This window comes from Anser cygnoides, chromosome 15, assembly GCF_040182565.1.
Source record: "Anser cygnoides isolate HZ-2024a breed goose chromosome 15, Taihu_goose_T2T_genome, whole genome shotgun sequence".
In the NCBI taxonomy this organism is placed as follows: Eukaryota; Metazoa; Chordata; class Aves; order Anseriformes; family Anatidae; genus Anser; species Anser cygnoides.
In genome coordinates this window covers 8,107,180-8,134,467 of record NC_089887.1, presented here as the reverse complement: position 1 = coordinate 8,134,467, position 27,288 = coordinate 8,107,180, and the positions used below count along the sequence as shown (strand labels likewise).

General features: G+C 35.9%; 1 protein-coding gene across 3 annotated transcripts; it reads left to right on the top strand.

The window, feature by feature from the left end:
* Positions 1–389: 389 nt before the first annotated feature.
* LOC106033567 (putative short-chain dehydrogenase/reductase family 42E member 2) lies at positions 390–27,284 on the top strand. Of its 3 annotated transcripts, XM_066977564.1 has the most exons (13): positions 390–11,455; positions 12,427–12,543; positions 13,682–13,914; positions 16,536–16,631; positions 17,009–17,069; positions 19,006–19,124; positions 20,550–20,625; positions 21,796–21,878; positions 22,448–22,585; positions 23,274–23,339; positions 24,118–24,181; positions 24,530–24,603; positions 25,844–27,284. In XM_066977564.1, exons 2-13 carry the CDS (start codon positions 12,513–12,515, stop codon positions 26,045–26,047), a joined length of 1,245 nt encoding a protein of 414 aa, XP_066833665.1. In that variant the 5' UTR covers positions 390–11,455; positions 12,427–12,512; the 3' UTR covers positions 26,048–27,284. The 3 variants fall into 3 exon arrangements, with proteins under 3 accessions (XP_066833665.1, XP_013032645.3, XP_047924190.2); XM_013177191.3 differs by lacking the exon at positions 12,427–12,543 and having other exon boundaries at positions 25,844–27,124; XM_048068233.2 differs by lacking the exons at positions 390–11,455; positions 12,427–12,543 and adding an exon at positions 12,555–13,389 and having other exon boundaries at positions 25,844–27,124.
* Positions 27,285–27,288: the final 4 nt, after the last annotated feature.

The window sequence follows — 27,288 nt, the reverse complement described above, 5'->3', positions numbered from 1 at the left end:
TAAAACCTGGAATCTAGTCAAATATGAGCAGAATTGAGAGTATAAGGGCTGACCACTAAAGCTTAAAGAAGAAACAGGACAACCATCCTGTAGTAGCAAGAAAGTTGTTGTGGACATGTAGAAACAGAGGCTAGTGTCCCACAACTATCTCTTGTCTTTCAGCCTTCTGAGGTAAACTGCTGATTGTAAAGTGTATAGGAAGACATTCCTGTTAACGTACTTCAGAAACTACATAACATTGTAGCACAATTAAAAAAATAAGGAAGATTTAAAGTTACTGATTTATATTGTTTTTCCAGTACCATTTTTTCAGTTCTGATGGTGAGCTTATGTGATTCATATATTTTGATTTTGTATTTAAAAAATTATTCATGTTCTTGACCTGTAGGATTAAATTTTATACCAACAAAGGACGCCGAAGATGATTGGAGTGATACCACTAGCCTGCTTCTCTTTAATTGTATGCGTAAAGCTTCCAGCCTCGAGCAGAAGGAGGAAAGATGTACTCTTTGTTGTCTCTAAACTTCTGGCAGAGAAGAGATTACAGATGATAAGTGATGCTAATTTACTTCACTTGCAGGTTTTGCAGACTTGAAGTAAATCAAGCCCTGCACTCTCCAAAGTCTAGTCATAAGCAAAGGATAGTTTCCAACGTGGTTAATACAAATTTTAGAAAATATAGTGAATTTATATATAGTAGTTATACAGGGATCACAACTCTTGTTTCTCCTCAGGCTGGGAAAAAATATTTTACTGCATCATCCTTGTAATTGCTTTGATCAATTGGTGGTTATGCCAAAGATGTCTTTTTTGGCAATTGCTTTGAGACTTGTTTGCTGGTGCTCTTATCCCTAACAGATGTGACAGAGGGTTATGATACTAGAAAGGGAATTCTTTACTCCAATTTTGAATAGGAAGTCCAAGAAATAATCTTAGTGTAGAAAACAAAGCTTGGAACGAATGTTTTTGCCAAAAGAAGTTTGCTAATAATTATTTCTACCTTTTTCATTCTATGTTGGCAGTAGAGAAGGAATTAAAGTGGATGATTCAGAAATCTTCAGACATACAAACAAGAAATAACTTGATATTCTTAAAGCATGGTTATGTTTGTATAACCAGACACTGCCAGTCTTCTAAGTAATTCTATTAAATTCTTACGTTTCCTGCCATAGAAAGATTAAAAATTTTTTCCAGTACCATTACAAGAAAATCAAATTTAAGCTAACTACAGTATCGAGTCACATTTTTTTTTTCCAATTTATTTATGAAATACACGTTTTTGTAATGAGGAATTCAGTGATGACACTTCATTAGCATTTTGTAGGTGTTTACTGTTATCTTCAGAGGTCTAGGAATTCATTTCAGGTTTTAGTATATGTAATATTTAATGAAAAACAATCCAGAATGCAAAATACAGATACTTGGTCTGAATTTATTCAGGAGCTATTCACATGTCCTGAGTGCCATGTGGTGGGAATGATTTGATATGGGAGATACTCTCTTTTTTTTTCCTCTATCTGTTTTGTCTCTATAAAGAATTAAAACTTATTTCTATCATAAAAGTCTCTTTTTAGCCTTGTATGCTCTGCACCACCTGCCTCCTGCCTCCTCGTTAGTACCAACCTACTGTGGAATACTGCAGTTAACAAGGTGCCTTATGCTAAGTATCACTGTCTGTGATTTTTATTAGTATATTTTATATGTGTTGGTATGTGTGTAACTACTAAGATGCTTTGATATGAAAATCTTGGTTGTAAATCAGTAGGACTGATTACATTTTTACTGAATGTATGTAAATGTTAGATGATGATTAATGACAAAAGGGATGGAAAGATGCTTATTTATTCCTTGGAGGATTTAAGAAATGTCACAATGCTGTAGCATATATTCTGATATTGTTATAGAGGGCTTTAAAAGGTAATATACTTGTGCAGGTACGTTAAGTGATATCATAGACTCTTTATGAAGTAAGATAGTAATGCATATGACAAATTTTGCAAATGTGGGTAAGAATCAGAACATTTCTGTGTGTTGTGTTAGATTGCAGTCTGGCACACCTCTCATTCGCAGCCTTTTTTTCTGTATGGTATTTGTTATTTTTTGTAGATTTTACTCATTCAAAACAATATGGTTTAAACAATGTCTCGTAGACTGATCATCAATGGATCTATGTAATCCGAAGTTCACTGCAATATACACTAATACTCATCTCATCTCTTGTTCGTTTGCATTAGTTTAGACTGGTCATTTGTTCATAGCTCTGATTCTCTTGAGCATACTCCCAGGTTCAGACAGTAGACTTAAATACATGTTAGGATTTTGTGAGTTGTCTTCTTGCTGGTGGAGTGAGCTAAGGGTTCCTAAGCCTTCCGTTCAAGAAAGATGCAACAAGAAAGTAAGGAACAAATTCTTGCATTATAATTTTTGTAACCACAGAAGCTCTAAAACAGTTGGGAGTTGCAGTATTTAGCCATTGCATCCCATCTAACTTCACTTCTTTTGGAAGTGTTTTCAAGCTGTGTAGCCTCTCTTTCCATGCTTCTGAAGCCTTGTCTTGCAGGTTGGTCAGTCCAGCTGCCTGCAGAGCAGCTCCTTCCTTTAAAATACAGTTTCTGTCGCCTTCCTATTACCTACCCGGAAACTCTAGTCCTACCTGCTCCCATCAATCTGAGGACTACTTAGTCAGGAAAACATTTTAAGGAGGTGGGTCAGCAATGACGACCACGTTAATCAAGTGCTCTGTTAATGGCTTTTCTGTGTTGATCTGTCATGTATATGTCATTTGCTTTTCTGGTTCATGCTTCCTGGAATGCAATTCACTGTATTCAAGCCATAATAAAAGAGGAGTTTTATAATTGACAAAGCTGTCTATTTTTCTGCCAGCTTGTTTGTGAATGTCTTTGCTGTGACTCACTGAATATGTTGATTTGCATGTAGTGAATTAAAGGCAAACAGCTAAACCAGTTGTTACCCTGAAGGATGTGTTCAACTCCTTATCAGAAGATTGCTGGCTTCATAGCAAGAATGGGTAACCTCTGTGTGAGTGCAGATGTTCGTATTAGCTTAGTATGAACTGGTAGTTCAGGAACTCCTTTGTGTGTGCTTCAGCCATACCTGCTTCGGGGGAAAACAGCCGACAGCAGAGGGGGAGATGGCTTGGGACAGTAAATTCATCCATCTAACTATGCCTGAACTTGAGACAACCCCAGCAAGTTTATGCGGCTTCTAAGGAAGAAGTCAGCAATAAGTGTGTGTTGTGCTCTGCCCTATGGAATTCTGTCCAGTAAGAATTTATCTATGTTTTGTAGGCATATTATCTCTGTTTAGTGTTTTTCTAGATTTGAAACCACAAAGTTCCAAGATTTTAGGCACCCAAAAGTGTTAGTACAACTCAGTAATAAGAATTTTCATTCGATCATTTTAATGCATCTTGACCAGTTAGATATATGTAGGATACATTTCATTCCGTCAAACTTCAGTCCTCTGTGAAACAACCTCAAGCAGATGCTTATTAGATATTTGATTTCTGAATAGTTTTGAGAGAGAGAATGGAAAATCTAGTTTCAGAAACCTGCGAGCATCAGAAAATATCCTACTTTTTTACCTGTGTCTTTTATAACAGATAGAATCTAGAGTTTAGGTATCTATACCGAATGCACTGATGGAACTACAGTACAAAGAAATTGATGATCCCTGTCTTATCATATGAGGCTTCATCATTTAGAATCTTAAATTCTACCCAGAGTGTGATAGGTAAAATAGACAGACCTTGTAGACTAAAAGTTTACATGCTTTCAGTGGTAGGGGCTTCCTCTGTCATTGTGGCCACAGTTAAGATGGCACTGAGGCTCTTTACTTTGTAGTTCTTTATTGGTTAAGAACCTGGTGTCTTTTAGAGGGTGTTTCCTTTTTCCTTTCCTACTTGGACAATTCTGCATATTATGTTACAATTTCTGGGTTATAGTAACAATAGAGGTAAATAGAAAATTGTAAATGAAACTTAGTAGAAATTATGACAAGATTTTAAAAGATATCTGACTCATTATGCAAAATAAATCCTTCTCTTCCATCTATCCTAAGCCACCTCCTGTGCCCTCTTAACTCCTGCAGTGTTTTTATGGGTATGAAAAAATATGTAATAGTAATGATGATCTCTAATTCTCTTTTCCAGTGCAATAACAGAAAAACTTTGAATTAAAAGGAAACCTGCTAGGGTTTGTCTTCCATAATCTTTTTAAATCTGCATGTGTTAATATATATATAGCTCCTGCATTTTTCAGTTTTCTCTGTGACTCCTGTATGTAAGAAGGCAAACTCTCCTCCCTGTTCTCTACAAAGAAACATGCCTTTATTCAGTACAATGCAGTGTTTTTATTTATGATGCATTTATTTTTTATTCCTTCCTTTAAACGTTGTACAAACTGTCCCCCTTTCTAACAAACCTAAGAGCTGATAAAGGGCATGCCCATTATTGCTATTACAAGTTGCTTTGTTTCTTCCTGTAATACACCCTACCTTGTCAATGCAGCCTCTGAGTTACCATTTCATTTGGCATATAAATCACTCTGCAGCATGCAAAGCAACCACAAATGCAGAGTAAACGAGAGCCTAACTTGACAAGTATTTTATATGGCACATTCCAAGGCTGTGCTTTGTAGTATTCATGTGTGCTTTATTCCTTCCAAGAGGAAATGATGAAATATGTTGAATCATAAAACAAATAAATACACAAAGATCAGGAAAAAGGAAGGGATGGAGTAAGATTTTTGCTAATGAAGATCTAAGGGATTTTAAAACAATCTGAGTTCTCAGCTTTGCAGCTAGCTGTCTGATTAATATAATAGAAAACCCTGATTTTTTAAACTTTGAGAAAGCTGTTTAAAGTATTTGATATGCTTGCTTCTAGAAATACTGTATCTGATGATATTAAAAATAAAAACCCACTAACAGATGGCAGAACATGAAACAAAACAGCATAGTGTCATTGCTTTAAACAATATACGCGCATAAGTAACTATTCTGTTATTCAGAAATATGTAATTGCATTGTTATTATACAGAAAAGTATCTTTATGAAAGGCAAACTATTGAAGTACACGGTGATGAATGCTTTGTCTTTTTGCCTATCAAAAAATCAGAAGGAACTCAACTGCCCAGGAGAGATTAACTTAGTTTAGCAAACCATTGTTCTTTTGCTGTGTTAGGTATAGAAAATATGCGTTTTGTGTAATAATGGGAATAAGAATCTGCGTCTTCTCTCTTCTGGCATGAAACTGCAGCATGACCACAGGTAAGTTGTTCAGCCTCTGTATCTTCCTTTTCTAAATGAGCAAGGAATGTGAAGAATGTTGTACTATCATAAAGTACTTAATGTTGCATTTATGATGTGTACTTTGGGTGGTAATTTACATCTGGTTTTGCATTAATATTGTGACACAGTTTTAAGAACTATTTTATTCCTTAGAAATATTTGTTCTGTAGCAATGTTTAGCATTTGATTAAATGTATATGAAAAATAAATATTCTCAGTGTCCTCTCCCAAATTCAGATCCCATGATTTCTCTCTTTGAAGGGAAAATTCTATGCACAGCAAGTTGCATAGAGGTGTTTAGAGGAGAGTTCCATTTTTTCCTCTTTTCTATTAACATTGCAAGACCTTCAGATTTCAATTCTGATTTAAATGCTTTTTCTGTCATCTCACTTAAAACCTGAATACTTCACCACTATCACTTCACTTCTCTCAGCTCTCTGTTGATTTAGACTCAGTGTTTTTTATAACGATGATTGATTTTTGTAGTCACAGAGAGTGACTACAAAAGTACTTATAGCCTACAACAGGTATTTCCAGACATTTTTGGGGTTGCAATGGGGATCAGAGATTCGGTACGCTGTCCAAACCAGTCTTACCACTCTGAAATCATATGTTTGTGTCAGTAGTGAATATGGCTGGGCAGCTGGATGTGAACAAGTGCACAAGGTGTTCAGAATCACTTATGAGCCTGAACAACTCTACTTATTTAGGTTTTAGATACAGATTTTTTAATAAGTCAAATGATTAGAGGGTATTTTTATGCTGTACTCATTTCAGCTAAATTGTTACAGTGTATTATAAAGAAAACACAAATTGTTAAATAGCAGTAATGTAGAGGCACAACTGGATAAACCAAAGGAGTAGGGGGCAGAATAGGATGCTGTTGCATTGGTCAGTAAGCACACTATCCAATTGCTACAGGGATCTGAGTGGGAGAGCACAGTGTAATTCTAAGTAATACTCCCCTTTGGATCTTTGCCATCCCTTGTATATTCCTTGTGTCTATGCCTGTGAAAGCCTAAGACTTCAATTAGCTTAAATTTATATACATGTATTTCTTTGCTTATCTTGGAGGTACTGAAGATTACTGTTACTCATACCTTTTGACTAGATACAACATATGAACAATGGGCATAACACAAAAGTAAGTTTAGATTTTCATACTAGACTGGCTATTCGATGAAAAGCCTGCAGCTCACGATGATTATTTGAGCACTGTAGGGTTTTGTTTCTTTCTTTCTCGTGGAATTGTTTTCATTAAGTGTCAAGAAGTGGTAGTGCATTAGAAATAGTGCATACAAAAGTTTTTTGCCAAATGTAATTTCTTCCTATTGAAAATGACAGCTTTTCTGACAGTTTTAGAAAGAGGCTGAAAAACTCCTAAGTGTTGTACTCCTGGTTCTTGTACATAAACCTAGAGAGGAGTAGCCATACCTTCAAGCTACCAGAATCTCTCAGGCTTTCAGATCTTCAGACTCTCCATAAGGACTTTTTATACTTTATTCTATGGAAGTAATTTGAGGTCAAGTGGTAAAGATTTTTATGTGGTCATTTAAAACTAAAAAACTCAAACAGCAATTGATTATAATATACTTTGTTTATACTAAATTTGATGATGTTTCATATGAAACATCGTATCATTTGTTGATGTTTCAGCTATCATGACTGTTAGCTGAAACTAAAAGCAGTGACGTGAAAGCTGGGGAAATTGTGGTATGAAAGCAAGACAAGTTCTAGAAAATCAAGATTAGAAAAAAATCTCCAGAGAATTTAGCAAAAAGCAGCATGTATCAAGGACGCCAGTCCTTTAATGTTAGTCTCTCGGTCCTTCCCTCTTTCAGGCCCTGGTTGCTCTGTAAAGTCACAGAGGGAGGCTACATACTTTTCCTAGCTCCTTCGCCTGGGTGTATACTATGACTTAATTTTGATTTAATGCTGCGAGAAGATCCAGACAGATATAGTAACATCCCCTCATACCCTGCTTCCCACAAAGAACTTCAGGCACAGGAACCCAACCAAAGTCAGCAGTGCAGCATTTCAACAGGGCAGCAATTTAGGGCACTGGAGATAGCCACAAACATGCAGCTTCTTTGATCACTCCTGACACTCACAATCAGCCTTTCCCCTAGTGTACACCCTCATTTGGCCAACTATCCTCTTTGCTCATAACAGCTTTTGATCTGATTACAGTAAGAGGAAATAAGATGAAAAGAAACAACGGTGAGGTTTTCTGACAGTACTTTTAACTATCTGGACTTCTGAGGCTGTCTCCTGGTGAGAAGGCAATCTCCCCAATTCATCGTTCTCATACATATTAGGGTATGGACAGCAAAGATCAGGATTGTGTCTGGTTTCAATATAGTGCCCCCTGCTCACTTTCTTATTCTCCCTTTACTCACTTACATCATCTCCTTTTTCTCCCCTCTGGCTCTTTAATTGCTTTCAGAATATGGTATAAGGAAGATCCACCACCCTTAACTTCTTTATAATTATATCAAGCTATCTCTTCTTTCTCTGGATAATCTCAATAACCATTTTGTGAACAATTCACATGCCTACTTCAGCCTTTCATATCTCACTCCTGTGTTCTTGCCTTAGCTTGGACATTTCCAGCTCAACATAGCTTTAAGAGAGAGCTTAGTCTCTTAAGGTTTTCTGCTATTCTTCTGCCCTTCGGCACTCCAGAGCATACCATCTTGCCTATGACTCAGGCCAAACATCCGGCTGTCATGTTAACTCAGACTTCTTTCTAGTTCTTCATGCTAAGGTTACGTCTCTGTTAAAGGCTGCCTTCTGTATAATAACTTCCACACAATTATAAACCCTCATGCAAGTTCCTGTTACCTCGCAGTTGGAGCACTGCCTTTCTGCAGCCTGGAAAGGCAGTCCTGCCTTGCTCAGGTTGAACTGGCATGTTCCTGCAAAAATGATCTTCCTATCCTGTCACCCTCTTTAAATCCTTCTAGTGATTTCTCATCTTCAGTTACATTAAAAATAATATTTTCAACCTGATAGCTGTGGGGTTTGCTTTTTTTTAGCCTTCAAATATTTTTAGTTCTTTTTTAAAAATTGTTTCTAGTTTTATGGATTGTCTTTTCCTGCACCTCAATGATGAACTGAAGACTGTAGTGGATATGTAACTTTGCAAGTAGATTTGTGTCACATTCTCCAAACTGTGCTATGAAACATAATAGCCTGAGAGATGACTCCTCTGAAGGAAAACTAAGTTTGGGAGACTACTAATCGGTAGGCTCAAAAAACGAAATGCCTAGGCCTTAAGGTAAAATACAAACACAATTATTTGCTCATTCTCTCTAGATTGGCTTTCTGTTTCTAATATGCTTTTAAAGTGATCTATTGCATAATTTGCCCTTTACTTTTGATGATAAAAAGCCCAGGAATAGGCTGAAAAATAAGGAACAATACAAAGAAAATAAACGATGTATCCTTTTGGCAATAAAGGAACAAAAGGGGTTTCAGTAAAGTAGAGAAATAAAACATTTAAAACTGATAAATATTTCAGAATAGGGAACTGGTAAAATAATTGAGGTCGCATTTTGCAAGAGTATAGAGAGATTACTTATTTGTTAAATCAGCCCTAGTTATATTTAATGCGATGAATAAAGACCTCAAAGCATGTAACTTCTTTTAATAGAGAATTGCATCACCTGTGTATATCTAAATTTGCACATAAAATTATTGTCATAAGCAGTTAGGAAAAAATATGTGCTCATCTCTAGTTGGTGTTTCATCAAAATCAGCCTAATCAGGATTTAATTGAGGTTTCTGTACAGATTTCTTAAACATACGGATAAATCTATATTTAATCTATGTGTTATACTGGCACCTGCACCTGTTAAGTCTGCTGCAGCAGAGAGAATCTAGAGGCCTTGTCAACACTGCTGGAGAGAGCACAACAATTCCCAAACAGGTTCCTTCCCAGCTGCGTCCAGAACTGGCACACCTCTGACAGCAGTGGGAGCTGCTGAATGAAAGGGGCCAATCTCCAGTCTCCACACATCTGGCTCCTAGGCCCTGAACTAATACTTGTCTCTACCTGTCTGTGATCCAACACTCAGCTCTCGTGCCCACGGAACAAGCAATGGGGACAAGGGTATTTCTTTGTATCCTGGAGACATGCAGTGTCTCGTCTTACTCACGTCCTGAACCCTACTCACCCTTACTCAGTTCAGATTTATCAGTGAATCTATCAGCATGTGAGTAAAATCAGCTTGTGTAAGCTTACTAGAGTCCTCTGTGAAACAGGGCAATTACATTTCAACATTGCTTTACACTCTGGATGTGAGTAACGTTTTGATAAGCCAACATGATACTTCAGAAATGTGGACCTTCTCTGTGTAAACTGGCAATCTTCCTGTTGTAGTCCTTCCTGTTGCATTTTATGCAGTCATCTGCTGGAAGTATCAGCTGTCTTATTTACTTCTGTCTGCCTACGTGAACTGTGAGCGGTTATAGGAGAAAAGGTAGAAAAGGGCAACTGTATAAGTTATGATTCAAGACCAAAAACGAACTTAAGTCTAAACGTGGCAGCATTTGTCATTGTAACTTTAGCATCTGTTTCTTTCAGAAAGACTTAGCAGGATGCAGTGAATAAATTATGGCCACCTCTCTTCTGTGTTATGAGAATAAGAGTAACAGGTGAGGTACACAACACTCATTCTGAAAAGCTCTTCTGGCTAAGGTGGAACCCAAAGTCAAGTTAAAGTAGTCTTGGTTTATTTTCACTGAGCGATGAGGGATAGATATGCTACGAATATGCTGACCAGGTGCTTTGACTTGTGGAGGAGTTCTTTAGTAGTCTAGGAATGGATGGAATAGCCACTTTCTTTCTCAGGCAAAATGATAAAATCTGAGTGCTGTGACCATCTCAACCAAAAGAACTCTGTACTCCTGGGGCTTTTACTCTGAGCTGGGTTTGTTACTCATTTTGCAACCTGAGAAGTGCAAATTAGCTTGACAGGTTTAAAGGTTCTAATGCAGACTACAAGGACTTCAGTGCATATATATTATGCTAAAATATATTTGCCTAGGTGTCAGTCTGAGTCCTTGTCAACACGTGACCATTAAATTGCATTTAAATTGCAAAGTCACGTATGAACTTGAGATATTTCTAGCATGCCAACACTTAAAATTGTAGTCATTTATATTTAGATTTGGGAGTGTTTCTTTAGCATCTTAACTACTGCTTTGAGGCCTAATTTTAGACACACCCATCTAAAAATGTTGGCTTTGATTTCTTATTGTTTAATTTGCAAAAGGATGTGTGTTTTAAAAGTGCTTTAAAATCTTAGGATCAGAGAACTTCTATAATAATAATAAATTAACTGATTAATAAATTTTAAATGCACTATTTAAGAATAAGTCTTTTCCTGTTCTATTGTGTACCAGTTAGTTTGCTGCCTGTACTTCACTCATCCTGGAAGTGAGAGAACAAAACCTTGCGCCTACGTTGCAAATACAAAATTGGATTGGGGATGAAGATAGAAGAATCAGGATGAAAGTGCAAAGTACCTTTGTCAAACAAGATTTTTCCTTCTTCTCTGTATCCAAATTTAGATTGAAAACCATAGGTGGAAAGGAAACATACTTCCATTCAGCCTGCTATTAGATGAGATGTATCCAACCAAAGTTTCACACTGTGAGAGATCTGTTTTCAAACACTAGTGCTAAGACTTTCTCTCCAGTTTTTCTTAAGAACCTTTTTCTTTGTACTTTTCAAGAACCCTGGCTGAGACATTTTAGTGATCTAGTACAACTTATCTACAGAATGATGTTACAGTAGTATATTTGTGCTGTCTAGTGTCTTATCAATGGTTTTACCAGGTAACAGTAAGATGTTTAGAAGGATCTGATGTGGAGATCTTCATTTATTTATTTATTTATTTCCTGAAAAGGAACGTAAATTATGTACAAATTAAGCCCTGCCCTTTTTTGGCTCCCAGCCCAGCCACCAGCTACAAAGGAGCAGGAACAACAAAAGGACCTGAGCACACGTGAACATCTCGATGTTTGTCTAGAGTACCTGATGCCCTTAAGTTACTAATTGTCCAGCAAAGAGAAGTCTCACCATCTTACTTGGACAGGAAGCACGGGGATAACACTGACATCCAGGATTCTACCAAGGGTACTTACTACTTCTTTAGCTATTTTTAAAAATCTGAAATGTTTGACTAACTTTCTTTGGGGAAGTCATTTCTGCATTTCTAATATTTGAAATGCAAGTAGGGGAGCTAAGAGGAACTCATACTAAATGAACTGCTTAGGACGTAACTATGCTTATGAATGCAAGGATGTAACCATGCATGAATAAGTCAGAATAGCTCTTCCAAAATCTAGAGAAACAAGGAAGCTACTGATTCTGGAAATATATATTTTTTTTTATATGCAACCGTATACATTGAAAAATTGTTAATAATTTTCTAATTCTATGAAGCTGACAAATGTACTAATTCTATCAGTGCTTTTTAAGAAAGATTTCTGGCAAGATCTTCAAGCTTGTGAGATGCTTTTTGATACAACCTCCATCTAACTTAAAACAAAATGTAAGGAGATATTAATGACAGCTGTCAGTATTTAAATATATGCCAATTTAAAATATGTTTTAATGGTATACGTGACAATTTTGACTTTAGCTGTCAGTGTACTTCAGTGTACAAAAAGGTGCTTTTTTGCAGAAGAAAAGGTGAAATAATTTTATATGGCTTAAAGCTACTGTGTAGCATGATTTAGAGATGAAAATTTTATTTTCCTTAGCAGGGGAAGCGTACCTGTTTTAGTTTTATTTCCAATTTAAATTTAGTTTGGGAATGTGAATTATTTTTCATTTTTTAAATGTCAGGATATTTTTCAACATAAGGAGCTCATAAGTTTCACTTTGTGCTGCTATTCATTTCATTGAATTTAGTGAGCTGACATTGTGTTGAAACAGCATAACAGCATGGAGAATCTGCTACTTTGTTCCCTGTGTCTGAAATCCAAAAAGTGAAGCAGAAAATGAGAAAAATGACAAAAACAAAATTATAAAAAATTAACTAGGCAATGGCAAAATAATCTGTAACTGCATGCTGCAGGATGCATTTTTTGTTGTTCTTCTAGTATTTCTTTGTCATCCTGGAAGTGATGCAGCTGACAGTTGCCAATCATGGCCAGTTCTGCATTGTCTCTGCTGAACCCTGGTGTAAATGACTGAGAGCGAACCTATGCCCAGCCGCTGTAAGATTTCTGCAATTACTTTCGTGCATGGGGATGTTGCTATCAGGACCCACTCCTAATATGAGAGAACCATAATTGAATTGGGTCCATATTCCTAAATTAGAGTGGCAAGCACCCGGTTTGCCTCCCACTTTACAGTGACTTAGTTTGATTGATTTTAGGTGTATGTACTCTGGATTTGTTTGGGGACTTAAGAGCCTAGATCCTAATGTGTAAAGGCCATGCAAGGAATCAAGACAATAGGAGTTGTCTAGGTGGGAAAATTAACTGCAGTAATTTCTTATAAGTATATTATGATTTGGAATACCAGTCATTTCAGTTGTATAATTTGAGTACATTTTTAAAGGGTAGCAATTATTGTAGAATAAACTCACTTTTCATACAGAAGAAAGCACGCAGACAGGTAACTCTTGTGAAATTGCTTATCCTAGAATGATATTCTAATCAGTCTTCCCAAGTAGATGAACCCACAGAGCAGATGGTTTACGCATGCTGTTCCTTGTCAGTATAGCTGTATATGAATGCCCTGATTAAAAAAAAAAATCAACAAAAGTTGGAAAGAACTGAACAGAAAATTAAACGTATCATCTATGTAACAAAAAAAAAAAAGTTTTAAATGGTAATGAGTTACTGTCTTTACTGAATAACTGTGACCTAAACATGAAATAAAGTGGATTTAAAAAGCAGAATCAAGTCTTTTCTTATATTCCTTTTCTAATTTGTTTTTTCCTGACTAGTGGGCTAACATCTATTTGACATTAATATATCAGAAGTCAGGGAGTCTTCAAGGATAAAATGTTTGATATACCAAGCATTCAAAAATATAATCATACCTGTTAAGTTCAGGTAATTATAATGTCTCTAAAATTCTATATTTTTTCTTTATATCTACATAACATGAAACTTTTGGGTAAGAGGAAAAGACTATATCTGAATGTAAAAGTAGTCAGACACATTACTCATTGTACATAGAAATACTGTCACCAAAGCGTTATACCCTTTATACACTTCAAGCATGTTAAGATAATAAAATATGTATGAATAAAAATAGTACAGTCATTGTAATGTGAAACTTACTGAAATGGTGTAGATCCCAGAGTACTATGCGGGAATTTTCACAAGAACTTTTATCTTGCAGTTGTGATGCAAGAACGATCTACAGAGGAGCTCCACAGGGGCCACCCATGTGAGAGCAAACTAACAGAGCACACTGAACCACTGGTTAGAAGCAGAAAGACAGTGGTGACAGGAGGTGGAGGCTACCTGGGATACAATCTGGGACGTGCTCTTCTTAAGTCAGGCGTTGCCGTTGTTCTGTTTGATGTACGGAAACCTAAGTGGGAAATTCCAAATGGAGCAGATTTTTTCAAGGTATGTTGAAATTACATATTTAACAGCAGTGAAATAAAATCATACTACTTCTATGCATATTAGTATAGAAGGCAAGAATAGCAAGAATTCTTAGGAATTTTTGATAAAGGTTTTTCAGTAAATGCTTTTAATGAACATGGTAAAAGGTTCTTGCATGTATAAATCACTGATTGAGAGACAGCAAGCAGGAGGAGTCCAAGTGGTCACTTCTCTCAATTTCACCAGTGAAGTTCTGAAGAGGCCTGTATTGGGATTTGGTATTTAACACATTCATACTGACCTAGATGAAGGAGTGAGCAATGAAGTGACAAAGTTTATTGCTCAAGCAAGCTGTTTGGAGTAAAAAGGTGAGAGAAGGACGGTGAAATAATGATTACATACGGAGAATGAATTCCATGCAAAGGATGATTAAGGAAACTAGCACTTTGCAGACTGGGAAAGGGATGACTTGGGAGTGGGAGAGATCTTCAAACTGTGAGAGGCATGGAGAGGCTTAGGGACTGATTGTTCACTGTTCTTTCCAGTACAAGAAGGAAAGGCCATTAAATGAAATGAGGAGTCGGTTCAATATAAACAAAAAGAGGTTGTTTTCTCATTCATGCAATGGGAAAAATGCTTGTACAAAGTCTTACTAAAAGTTTACTTGTTGGAGATTATTAAATAGGTAAGTTAAATTAGACTCAAGAAATCTTCTGAATTAAAATACTTGGAGGCTGGAAGAGTATTCTGGAGTAAAATGTCACATGCTTGTCCTGTTTCTGCTCTTCCCGGGGCATCCACTTATGAGCAATTGATGCTTTTTGATTCCTAACAATTCAATAAATGTATTTATTATGTCTGGAAAATGGGGGGAACAAAAGAGGCCTCAAATATTGTATGGTTCACAACCACCTGTGGAGGACAGCATCCACCACTACTCCTTGATATTGGGAGACACAGACTCCTCACAGGTGCTTCATCAACTCAGGTTTGGGGGTCTGGGTACACAGGCATGCACTAGCACTTTGTGCATGTTCCCATCATCTTACACAAGTTCTAGATAGACATAGGGTATCATCCAGCTGATCTGGTCCAGATATTTAGCCTAAGAGCTCTTCAACACCACCACAAGAATTAGAAGGTTGACGGTAAAGTTGAAAGTGATCACAGGATCCTTGTCCCAGGGGCTATTGAGGTGGTGCTGATTTTTCTAGCTATGTCACCATGTGGGAAAGCCGTGAGGGAGGCAGAGGGGGGACATGTGACACTGCTCTGTGTAGCTGTGCATTGGGCAGAATAATGGTTTAGGTAGACCTCTAGTCTGACCCAGAATGCTGTCCTTTTGTTCATTTTCAAAAACAGCTTTTACAGAATGTGGAACAGTGATAGAGTATGGACAAGGAACCATTCAAAAACTGTGGGTTTGATTTGTCAATGATGTAAACCCACATAATTTGATTTGAGTTGGTGCATTGATGCCAATTTACAACTTTTTAAAGTTAATCAAGAGATCAGACTCAAATAGTCTTCTGAGAACAGTTGTTTTAGAATTTAATGTAAAAAAAATAAATAGTATAAATTACAGGTGAATTACCTAGAAAATAGAACTACAGAATAAACAAAGTAATAGGTCACCTCAGAGATCTGAGCTTTGATCAGTGATTTGGAGATTGCTAATATTATTTATACTGTTTAGCTATTTCAGCATTTGATTGAAGGTAGGATGTGTAAGTCAGCCATAACTGTGAAATACTTTCACAACCTCAAATGAAAAGTTGAGTTAAAAACTGATTGGATGATCTCTTAGTCTTACCTCTAGCCGTATCTTTTGTGATTATTCTATCAATTTCATCAAAGTAAATTAAATAATATATTTTAAAATCTAATAATTCATTTAAAATTAAAGAAGTGCAATTTTTATTGAAATCTGTTGTATGTGGAGTATTATTCATATAGTACTACCTGGTATACAAAAATGCAGTGTAATATTCTACACACAGAATAACATTTGTTACTAAATACTGTGTGTGTGTATTTAAACAGTCCAGCATTCATGTCATAATGTGATTATAATACCACACTAACTTATACAGTATTAAGTGCATATAGTGTGTACTCTTCAGTTTTAATCCTGTACAAAAGTGTAATTAAAGTTGTCATTCCAAGCACTTAAAATAAAGCATATATGGGTAACGAGACATTTGTCCAGATTGCACAAGCCAGATCTGAAGGTGTGTTTGCTAACAGAAAAGGGATTCTCTTATTTGGTGATTCCTTGGTAAACAGCTGAACCCTCCCTGTTATGATTTATTGTCATTTGGGCTTGATTCTCTAGCCCTCAAGCATATGCTGCTCCCATTCAAGTTCAACAAGTTTTGCCACCTTGCAAGACTAAGTGTGAAAATACGCGTCTTAATTGGGTCCAACAAGAGTCATCATTGTTTTGCAACAAAATACTAACAAAATTCTTAGTCGCAGATTTTTCCTCCTTGTTAATGATGTTTTATTTAATGCTAATTGGGGGTTGTGAAAAATCGATTAGGATGACTTGAGATTTTTGTTAATGTCCACAGTTAATATTGATTGTATGGAGAATGTAATGAGCTTTACCAGTCAAAACCCATTTTTTTCTCATTTTACAGGGTGATGTGAGGGATTATGATGCAGTGTTCAAAGCATGTGAAGGGGCCGACTGTGTTTTTCATGTGGCTGCTTGTGGAATGTCAGGATTAGAACAAGCAAGTACAATTTTCCTAATACTTTCTCTTTTTATTCTTGTAAGAGCAGAGATCTGTCTCCATACAGGAGTCAAGAGTGTGGTTAAAGGATTTTTATGTGAGACAGAAGTTGGTTATAAAGGTCAAGTCATCCATGCAGGGAACGAGGGAGGTGTTCCTTAAGTAATAAATGTCAAAGCATGAAACTAATGTACTACTCAGACAAGAACAAGATGATAAAAATGAAAACTGCTAGAAATCACTTTATGTCAGAGACGGAGAACTGTAACGCACATACAGAAAAAAGGCCAGAGCTATTCTAGATCTAGCAATTGTAACAATTGTATTGTGAATGTGACTTGATAAATTAATTAGAGTTTGTGCAAACTTATTTCTAGCTTCAAAAGAAAGAACAGATTGAATCCATAAATGTCGGTGGCACAAAAATAATAATTGATGGTATGTACCTAGACTTTCTTTCTTTTCACCTGAATTTTGTAACTTTCTTTGTAACTGAATCAACTGAATTCGAAATCTTCTAATTGGATTTTTCCAGTGTTCACTTGGCGGTTAAAAGAGGCTCTTGCCTCCTTAGTCTCAGAGTATGATGTAAAATTAGGTGTGCAGAACCCTGATACATACAACAGACTTAAAATATGTCATCTTTCTAATGAAGCAAGTGAACTCTTTAGATGGAATGAAACTCCAGTCCCATTAAAACTGGTAGGTTTGCCACTACTTTGGACTGAGGATAGATTTTCAACCTCGACTTAATTCCATGGCAGACCAGCTTAAACTCTCCTCCATGTACTGGTTATCTTGTCCCTTCACTATTCAGTGGAGAAGAATTATCTTCTTTCCTCACAGAAATATCATGAGAGATATTGTACTGTTTGTTGTATTGTAAACATCTAGGTGCTATAGATATCCTAAGTATATTTAGCTATTGTTACCAAATTAATATATCTATCCTTGTTGACCCCTATCTAAATATGACTCCTTTCTAATATATACTGTTTTTTAACTAACGTCTCAGTAAAATGTCAACACATTTCCTTTTGTATATTTAACTCCAGAAAGAATGTTTCAAAGTGTATTGTAAACGCCAAAGCTACTTTCTCTTTGCTTTTCCCTCAAAACCTAAAAGGCAAAATGGCAAAAGCAGTTTCATTTTAGAGCCGTTTTCATTCTGCCTGTAGTTTATTGTGGATTATTACTGAAAAAAAAGCCATAACAATTAAAGTGAAGTGGTAGGCGAGTAAAGGTCTAAATGAGCTAAAGGAAAAGTATGCTACATATTCCCTTATTCTTGCCCCAACCTCTGAACCTACAGAAACACATCCTGTCATTCTCATAGGCTCCCAACAAAGTAAGAATCTGAGGAGTGTGAACCTTGAGGTTCCCTTTTAACCTACATATTAATAACACATTTTATGATTGTATTTTCTTCCAAATATTAACAACAATATTTTCTTTATTTCCAAAACGAGCCAGTTGGTCTGACTGCTGTGTAGATTCTAAAAATTCTCTCATAACTTTGTAAATATTAATTCACTAAAACTTTAGAAACATTGCCAAATAAAAGAAAATTATTGTTATTGAAGTTTGCAATGACATATATGCAGCAGAATTTAGACATCTTACTCTTGATTGGAATCCATAATTAAGACTTTGTTTTGGAAATAATACTAATTTCATGTGTATTTAACATACTACTGATTATACACTGACAGTGTATGTTTCCTGCTAACATTTGTTAGCTATTTGTCACTTATGAACGATTTGACACAAATAGAGTTTTGTCACACACATACACACACTGGAGACAGCTAGCACACTTTATTATATGTCTACTTACCTGCAGGGACATCCATGAAACTGTGGGACAAGAGGCAGAACTGCTTCCTGCTCACTGATGAAATAAGGGCAAAAATAATGGTCTGCAGGCAGGCTGCTGTCCACAGTACTACCCCTACAAAGAAGCATAGGGTTTTCGATACTGTTTGATCACAAGATCAAACTCATCTCCTTTTTATTCATCTCATAAAATGAATATGTTTTAAGAAATGTTTCAAAGGAAAGGTGGATTTTTTTTTTCCCTGCCAAGAGATTTCCTCTGTCCAGCTGATGACTACAGTCCCGTGGAAATATGATAGCTGCAAGTATATAAAACGTTTGGTGACCATGATACGTAATATTAAAACAGCAAATATTTGGGATGAAAAATTCCACCTGAATGAAAGATACGATTATATTAAATGATTAATTAATGTTAAAAATAAAATATTATATTTTCTGTAAATGTAATGCTTGTTTGCAAAAAGTGTTTTCCAGTTCATATGTTGTTTCTCACTCTTTATTTTTGTTATAAACAAAATTTTGTATGCCATTGTAGTCTGCAAACAAAGAAATATCCCTAGACTGATATATACCAGTACGGTGAATGTGGTATTTGGAGGGAATACTATTGAAGAAGGAGATGAAGAAACTGTGCCATATTTTCCACTGGAAAAGGTATTTTGTTCATGTGATGTCATGGCATTTGCTGTACTCTAATGGGTAGATTAGATGGAGGCTGGTCTGGAAGCAGAAGCTGTTTTACTATAGCTCAGTTTAAATTTATGAAATTATTTTTCATTAATAAAAATTGACCTGTAGTCAATGAAGAGATACTCAAATCATAGTTACTTTAATGTGCTGTAACCAGGGGATGTTAAAATACCTGAAATGATTAAGAAAAGTGGAATCTGACATTTAACAGGAAGATTTTTACAGGAAGGGCTTTCAGGGAACCATCTGCTATGTAAATATTTGTTTGCGCTGAAGAATATTACTAAATATTGAATTCCACATCTTTATGCACACTCATTTTCGCTTCTTTGAAGTTCCTAAACCTTGCTTTCTTGCTGCCTTCTTACATCACCTCACGCTCTGAAATACTATTTCCTTCTTTACTATGATCATTTATGGAATGCTTTCTAGCTGAAATCTGGAGCTCAGTGCATTCTGGCCACTCTCATCATTTGTTCTTTCCTTCTCCCAGCCCACTGCCTGCAGTTAAGAGCTATAATTTTAGTCTGTACATCCAGTGTCCAGGAATCCTAAATAGGATTGACTACTACTCAGTTAGTGCCTCCCGAAATATTTAGTTGGAAATGTCAGTTTGTGCAAAGCCTGCATGGCTCCTCAGACTTCTAAGAAAACATTTCAGGAATTTGCAATTAGTTGCATTGTGTCTGAGCCCTAATCATATGTTTTCTCTGACGGTGACCATGAAACAGCAACCAGCAGAGGTAGATGGGGCTGGAAGGAAGGTGGAGCAGATGGATTAAGCCACCTTAGAGTATAAAGACTTTCCGTGGTGTAATTTTTAGCTATAGTTTTCAATGTAAAGCATAATAATACAAAATTCAAGAGTCTTATAAATAACCTTCTGTGTCCAGAATCCTATTTAATACATTTGGGTATTTTTTTTTAAAAAGTTAATAGTAGAGGGTACAGTTGGGAGATTATTGTTTATAACTATATAATTATAAATCATTATAATTATATAAAATATAATTATTTGTAATTATATGAAGAGTTTCAATAGGAAATTGAAACATTTTTGGAACGTCTATACCCTTCATTTCATATTTAATTTATTGTTTAAAAAAAATCCAATTTCAAAACAAAATTATATGACCAAAGAGAATATTTGATTTGATATTATTTTTTTCAGTACATCCAGCACAAAAAGTTACATAATTCTATTTGTCACAAGAATCTGTCTCCCTAAATATATACCAGTGCCATATCTTGTTATTTCTAGTTTTATTTTACTCAGCTGATGTCTACGCTGGCTAGATTTAGAGGTTGTCAGGTATAAACAGTAAATTTGCCTTCACAAATACAATAATGTTGATTAAAATGTTGATCATATTCTGCCTTTCTTTATAGCATTTTAATCATTATTCTAGAACGAAGGCAATTGCAGACCAAATGGTTCTTGCTGCTAATGGAACCTTACTCAAAGGTACATCTAAAACATTTGGGTTTTTCCTATCATCAGTACTGCTATTGCTTTCTCTGTTTACTGATTTATCAATAAATAGGTTATTTAAAATAAACTGAAATAATCCTACCTTCAGTGGACAATGATTTTTGTATGTGCATACCCAGACACATATGAGATTGTATACAAAAAATTGATGGGAAAATTCAGCAAATTTAACCTTAATTATTCAAAACATTTAAAAAGTTTACCAACTTTACAACAAATATAGGACTTGTGCTTTTATTACCCGTTCTGTCTATCACTTTGAGCTTCTAAGCACTAAGCACTGTCCGGTAAGGTCATTCTTATAATTCCCAAGAGCTTGCTGGTATCTTGCAAGAATAATTGCTGCTTCTTAAACAGATTGGCAATATCAGGGCCATGTTGACTTCTAAAGTCCCGTGTTCATGAATAGCTATGACTAAAATCTGTCTGTATATGGCAAGGGAAATATTTATCCTTGCTTTTATGTACATATTTTGCTACTGTTACCAATTTCTTTGAACTGAAATTTGACAAATAAACATTACGTGTGGATGCAATTTTAGCATCCTTGATTAACTACTGAGAAAATGCCTGCCACATGTTAAAACTGCCCCCACAAAAGGTGGATTTGTGCCTATTCCCACTGTACTTAATGATTGACATGTAGAGCTTAAAGTATTAATTTTAATTTAGAATATTCTAACTAATTTGAAAGCCTCTGTTTAAGAGACCTCTTTCATTCCTTTGTGATGCCATCAAGCTGCAAGCAAGCAAGGTGTCTAAATATAGCAAACTGAATGATATTCCAACACTGCCTGTGTTTACAATTATGAAGTATTTTATAAACTTTTATCTATAACAAAAACAAAAAGTCATTCAAGCACAAGGCATAGACATAGGACAATATGATTTGTCCTGTTCCTAGTTAAACGCTTCTGTGGTCAGAGGGATTCAGTTTTCAAGGCTGCTAAAATAGGATCTTTCACTACTATTGAATTCAATTTTATACAGAGAAGAAAACAAGTTACTAGGAGGCAGTATCATGTAGAATGGTCAGACTGATCCTTTACTTTCACAATGTAAAATTTAGACAATATACGTGGTTTGCCTGCCATATGTTGATATCAAAGCTATATGAAAATCACATTTCGTTCTCTCTCCAAGGAGGTGATAAGCTCCATACTTGTGTGCTTCGTCCACCAGGCATATATGGACCAGAAGAACAGCGCCACCTGCCACGAGTAGCTGTATGTGTTATATAGTCAGCTCTGGAGGACACTACAACTAGTTGTAAGGGCATAACATGAGAGGAAGTACCTTGACTACAGGTCTTAATAATTCTTCCAGAAAAACTGTAATGAAAGCTTGGTGATGAGTCATATGATGCACGATAACAAATAGCATGATATGGGCATTGTAGAAATGGAAAGGACCAAGCTCTGCTTTTAAATGAAGAGAAAAAAAATGCACAGATGGAATGCAACGTTAGAATACCTAGGTTTGAATCCCCGATCATTTAATGAAAATAGTACTTTTAAATATGTTTCCTAGCTTCAGAACAGTACAGTCTCAAATGCTGTTATGTCGTTCTATTTTACCACTACATATCAGTGCAACCATCCTTGATTTATAAAACCATCAGCTCATTGTTTTTTTCTTGTGCTGTAATTGTGCACAAATATAGAAAATTCTAAGCATTCAGGCTGAGACAAAATGAATAAATTATTCTGCATAATAAAGAGAAACACTTCACATAGTTCTTTCTTTTTTCTTTTTTCTTTTTTCTTTTTTCTTTTTTCCTTTTCTGTTTCTACAGATAAATATCCAGCGGAGACTATTTAACTTCAAGTTTGGGAATCACAAAGTTCAGATGAACTGGGTTCACATAGGAAACCTAGTACAAGCTCACTTACTAGCTGCTGAGGCTCTCACCTCTGAGAAGGGTTATGTAGCAGTAAGTAGATAGTATAAACATCTTATCCCAGTAGCCTTAGCTCTCAAATAAGTTTCTTTTTTGATGCTTTGAGATCAAAGGTTCTCCAAAAGGTTATAGAATCATTAGGGTTGGAAAAGACCTTCAAGATCTGGTCCAACCATCACCCTACCACCAATGTCACCCACTAAACCATGTCCCTAAGCACCAGGTCCAACCTTTTCTTGAACACCCCCAGGGACAGTGACTCCACCACTTCCCTGGGCAACCTGTTCCAATGCCTGACTACCAAATTCTCAAAACTTGTGTGCAGCTTCACACCTTAAAAAGCTGTTCATTAACATCCTATCAGTGTTGCTACCTGTATTAAATTCATGAAGATAATTCTGTCCTCTACATATCGTGAAAGACTAAATGACATAACAGTTAGGTTACTACAAAGTGAAACCAAGCTCTGATCTACATTACAACATCATTAATCCTCGGTAACTCTACTACCACCATGGGGTTACCCAAAAGTATGAGACTTGTTTGAAATCACAATGAAGTTGAATGAAGGTAGTTTGTTGAGCTGATTTGTGTACATTCACTGAATGTATGCTGGTATGTTATTCACAAAATCAATAAAGATAGGTGGGTTTGAAAAAGAAACAAAATGCCATCCTATGTATAGTGGTTTTCTAATTGTTTTTTTCTGCTTCTTTAACAGAGTGGACAGGCATATTACATACACGATGGCGAAAATGTCGTATTTTCCGAATGGATAGTCCCTTTAGTATGTATTGCACACACATTTAGCTTTAATTGAAAATATGTGCCCTAATCAAGTAGTTAACTAAAAGACTGTACTAACTAATTGAAGTCCAATGCACATTAATTACTGAATTATCCAACATTAAACTTAAAATCTGCCCTTTTCTCCTAGCATATTCCAAAATTCCACTGGCTTTAAGGAAGTTTTACATATGCATATCTGTGGAGTTTGGCCCTTATTATTTTAAGAGAATTTAGCTAAGAGGTAGCTCATAGTGCATGAAAACTCCTACTATTAGTATCTGGGAGATGATTTATAGCCATTGGTTAATTCTCTGTTATGCTATCTGCTGCAACACAAAAGAGAAGGCCATTTAGAATCACATCTTAAAAGCTAAAATGAGGCAACATTATAACCAGCCAGCTGGGATTTTAGGAACTTGCTGAAGTTTTGATCTTGCAATGCCAACACAGAAAAGACTTCCAGAAAACTGACTTCAGGAGAACTATGGGCCTGTATCTAATTGTAGTTAAGTATTTCCATCTCAGTCACTGGCTCCTTGGAAATAGCGTTGTTTCCTATTTACCATCCAATTCAATTTGAAGGGTGTGAGGTAGATGCCAAAGAACAAGTAGTTGTGGGTTTCAGTTGCATTTCTTACTACCAGTATTGATAGGAAGATTAACTGGAAAAGCTTAGATATATTTTATTAATATTTATTTGTCCATTTTCATGTTTTGTTGACACCCTCAATTCAATACAAATTCTCTGTTATTCTTTTCTCTTATACCCTTTCTAGTTTGAAAAATTAGGCTATAGGAAACCCTGGATACATATTCCTGTTCTCCTGGTTCACATAGCAGGTAAAAATAATAAACTATGTACTTGATTATTATGCTATTTTAATTTTTTTCCTTATGTCTGTAAAGCTGCGTAATGGTTTTATAAGATTCAGGGCCAAAACTGTAGAACTTATCTAATTTAACATTATTATAATTAATATAATAATCATGCCATTTGGCATTAATAGTACCAGATAAGGTTTAAAGGCTATTAATAAACTGAGTTCATCATTTACTTTTTAAATTAAATACTGCCTTGCAGTATCTTCATTGCATCCTCTGACATCACTATGAATTACAGGATATACAATGTCAGCATTATCTCAGTTTATTGTTATCCAGCTGTCTCATTAATTTTCTTTTTCACAGCCACTGTGATGGAGTATCTGCACCTGGCACTAAAGCCAGTTTTTATCTTTACACCTTTCTTGACAAGGAATGAGGTAAATACTTAAAGACAGAGAATGTTTATATATCTCTGATGAAAATTCTTATCAAATATGTGATACACCCTCTGTACAGATATTAGAGCTCTGTTTTTCTGCTCAGGGCTTAGCTCATTCAGGGCATAGGCAGTCATTTTGTAGCCTCATTTTCTATGCCATCCTGACTACCTCTTATAAAATCATCAGAAATGAATCTGTACTTGAAGACTAGGTCATCCAGAGGGACAATGTAGGGGTGCAAGACAGAGCAACTGACATGGAGCTGACACAATGAGGAAAACAGGCACTTCATTGTTTCCAGAGAGCAGTCGTATGCTGTGGAACTGATTGTTAAAGGAAGGTGGTCCAATACAGAGCAAGGATTTTGGTTCAGCGTGGTAGCAGTCATAATATAGGGCTAGCCAATAACTAGAAAGTCCATTAAAATAATTCTAAATTGGAATGAGAAGTCAATTTCCTACAAACAAAACTCCTGGACAAATTCATTTTTATCTAACTTATGTGTTTATACAATATTATGATTTATAATATAAATCAAAATACTTTAATCTGTCATCTAGTTTCTTACTGTATTGTAGCAGTAACATAATAGGACACTGAAGGAACTGAATGGACCTTATTAACTTACACTATAGCTTTTCGGTTAATCCACAGTTTATCTATCTGTTTTTATATTTCTACATTAGTTCTCCATCTGAAGCAGAAATCATTGAGGCTGTGCAACTTGAGCACTTTCACAGGTACCCTGCTTTTAGACAAGGAGGATATAATCATCCAAAAGGGCATGTTTTCCAGTCCTTAGATGTGCATTTCTGCACAGTTGAGAAGCCACACCATTCTCCCCCAATAGTCATCCAATTCCATTACATATTTCTGTGTACAGATGAGCTGGTTTGAGGGAAGTGCATTGATTTGTTGCATGGGATTTCCTTAATTCTATCTTACTTTCTTACTTGTAGATCTTAAATTCATAAGTGAGAAATAAGTGTGATAAACAGCTTTTCCACCCAGTCCACAAAGAATGTTGTAACACAACTTTGACTTTTTATCTGTCAGCTACATAAACTCATTCTATTAGCTCTGAACAGAATCCGACTCCAAAATATGTACATTTTTGAGTGTCTATCTTTATTCATGTTTTTAATCCCATTGTAATATCATTGATGACATATTTTCATCCAAGTTCTAAAAAAAGAGATATTAAAGTCACTTCCGTAACTGTTCTTTTGGATTTTAGGTGTGGAACGTTACTGTAACTCACACTTTCCGAATAGATAAAGCACGAAATCAACTTGGTTACAAACCAAAGAAATTCTCATTCGCTGATTCTGTGGATCATTATCTTAAAACAAGACCTATTTGCCAAGAAGATCATACATTCCTTAAAATGTTGTTTGCTTTTGGGCTTTTATTAAGTTTGATGATTCTTTATTTCTTCTAAAACCAAATAGCTACCCACCTGTTCCAGAAAAACTAATTTTGTTTCTGAGTATTAATGATCTCGTCATAGTATATTCCTCAGTCACTATGGAATGTATTGTTCTTATTCCTTATTCTTATCACTGTGATGACTTCTCTCTGATCTTAAAAATAAACAAACAAACGAAAGTGAAAATGCAAAGCACATCAAGAAATGTTCTCATAGGACAAAAGCAAAGGAGTGTCACAAAATCAAAGGAGTTCACCACCAACAGGTGCAGGAGGAGATTTAATGAATCTTCGTTAATGAGAATATCTTCATACTGAGAATATCTTTCTAAAAATGATAATCCAGGAGCATAAGAAATTGGAAGAGGAACCATTGTAGCACTGCAGTGCTCTAGCAAGGTAGTGGCCGTAATGAAGAAACTGCTCTGATGAAGCCGCTGCTACAGCTGTGTGAGGAATTATGAAGACCTGGGAAATATATATAAAAAAATGAAAAGTAAATATGTATACAGTATTTATATATAACAGGTGGGAGAGGACTGAATGACATATTTATGTGAAATAGTTTGTTGTTCAAAACCTGTGTAAAAGATGTAATAATGTATCATTACACGTGTTTGTAAATGAAATATTTTTTTGATGCAGTAATAAATCATAACTGAATCAGCTACTGTTTTTAAGGAGTCTGTGCAAAGGGAGAGGGATGACACATAAGACTGCTGGAGTTCAGCAAGGAGTTACTGCTGCCTCTCCTTGTAAATGAAGCCAAGTCATGCTATCCGTAACCCTGTACCAGCGCAGGTACGCTGCTCTCTCAGTGACTTGCCACTGCAGTGTCAGCAGGCAAACCAAGCACTCGGCCCTGAGTGAGGATCCAACCTCCATCTTCTCCTTCCTTAAGGTTTACATTAGTTGCTTCTTGGCTGGATTATACTACATGAGCTACGTGTGCTGCACGTGTACTATGTGTACATATACAATGTGTATGCCAGATGAATTTTCATGAGGTACCCATCACAAGGATTTTCTCAGGGACCAACTCTGCTCTGACCAGGGAGTGGCTGCTCCCTCTCTTGCACCCAACATGGATCAGGAGAGCTGGACTTGCCAGGGTGAGTCACAGAAGAGAGTGATGGATAAGCTCTGCTGTCTGATTATCTCCACTCTGTATTTATCTTGCCTTTGTATTAACATTTTACAGGATTTTTAAGACCAACAAATTCACAGAAATGCTCTCATTGTATCTTTAAATCC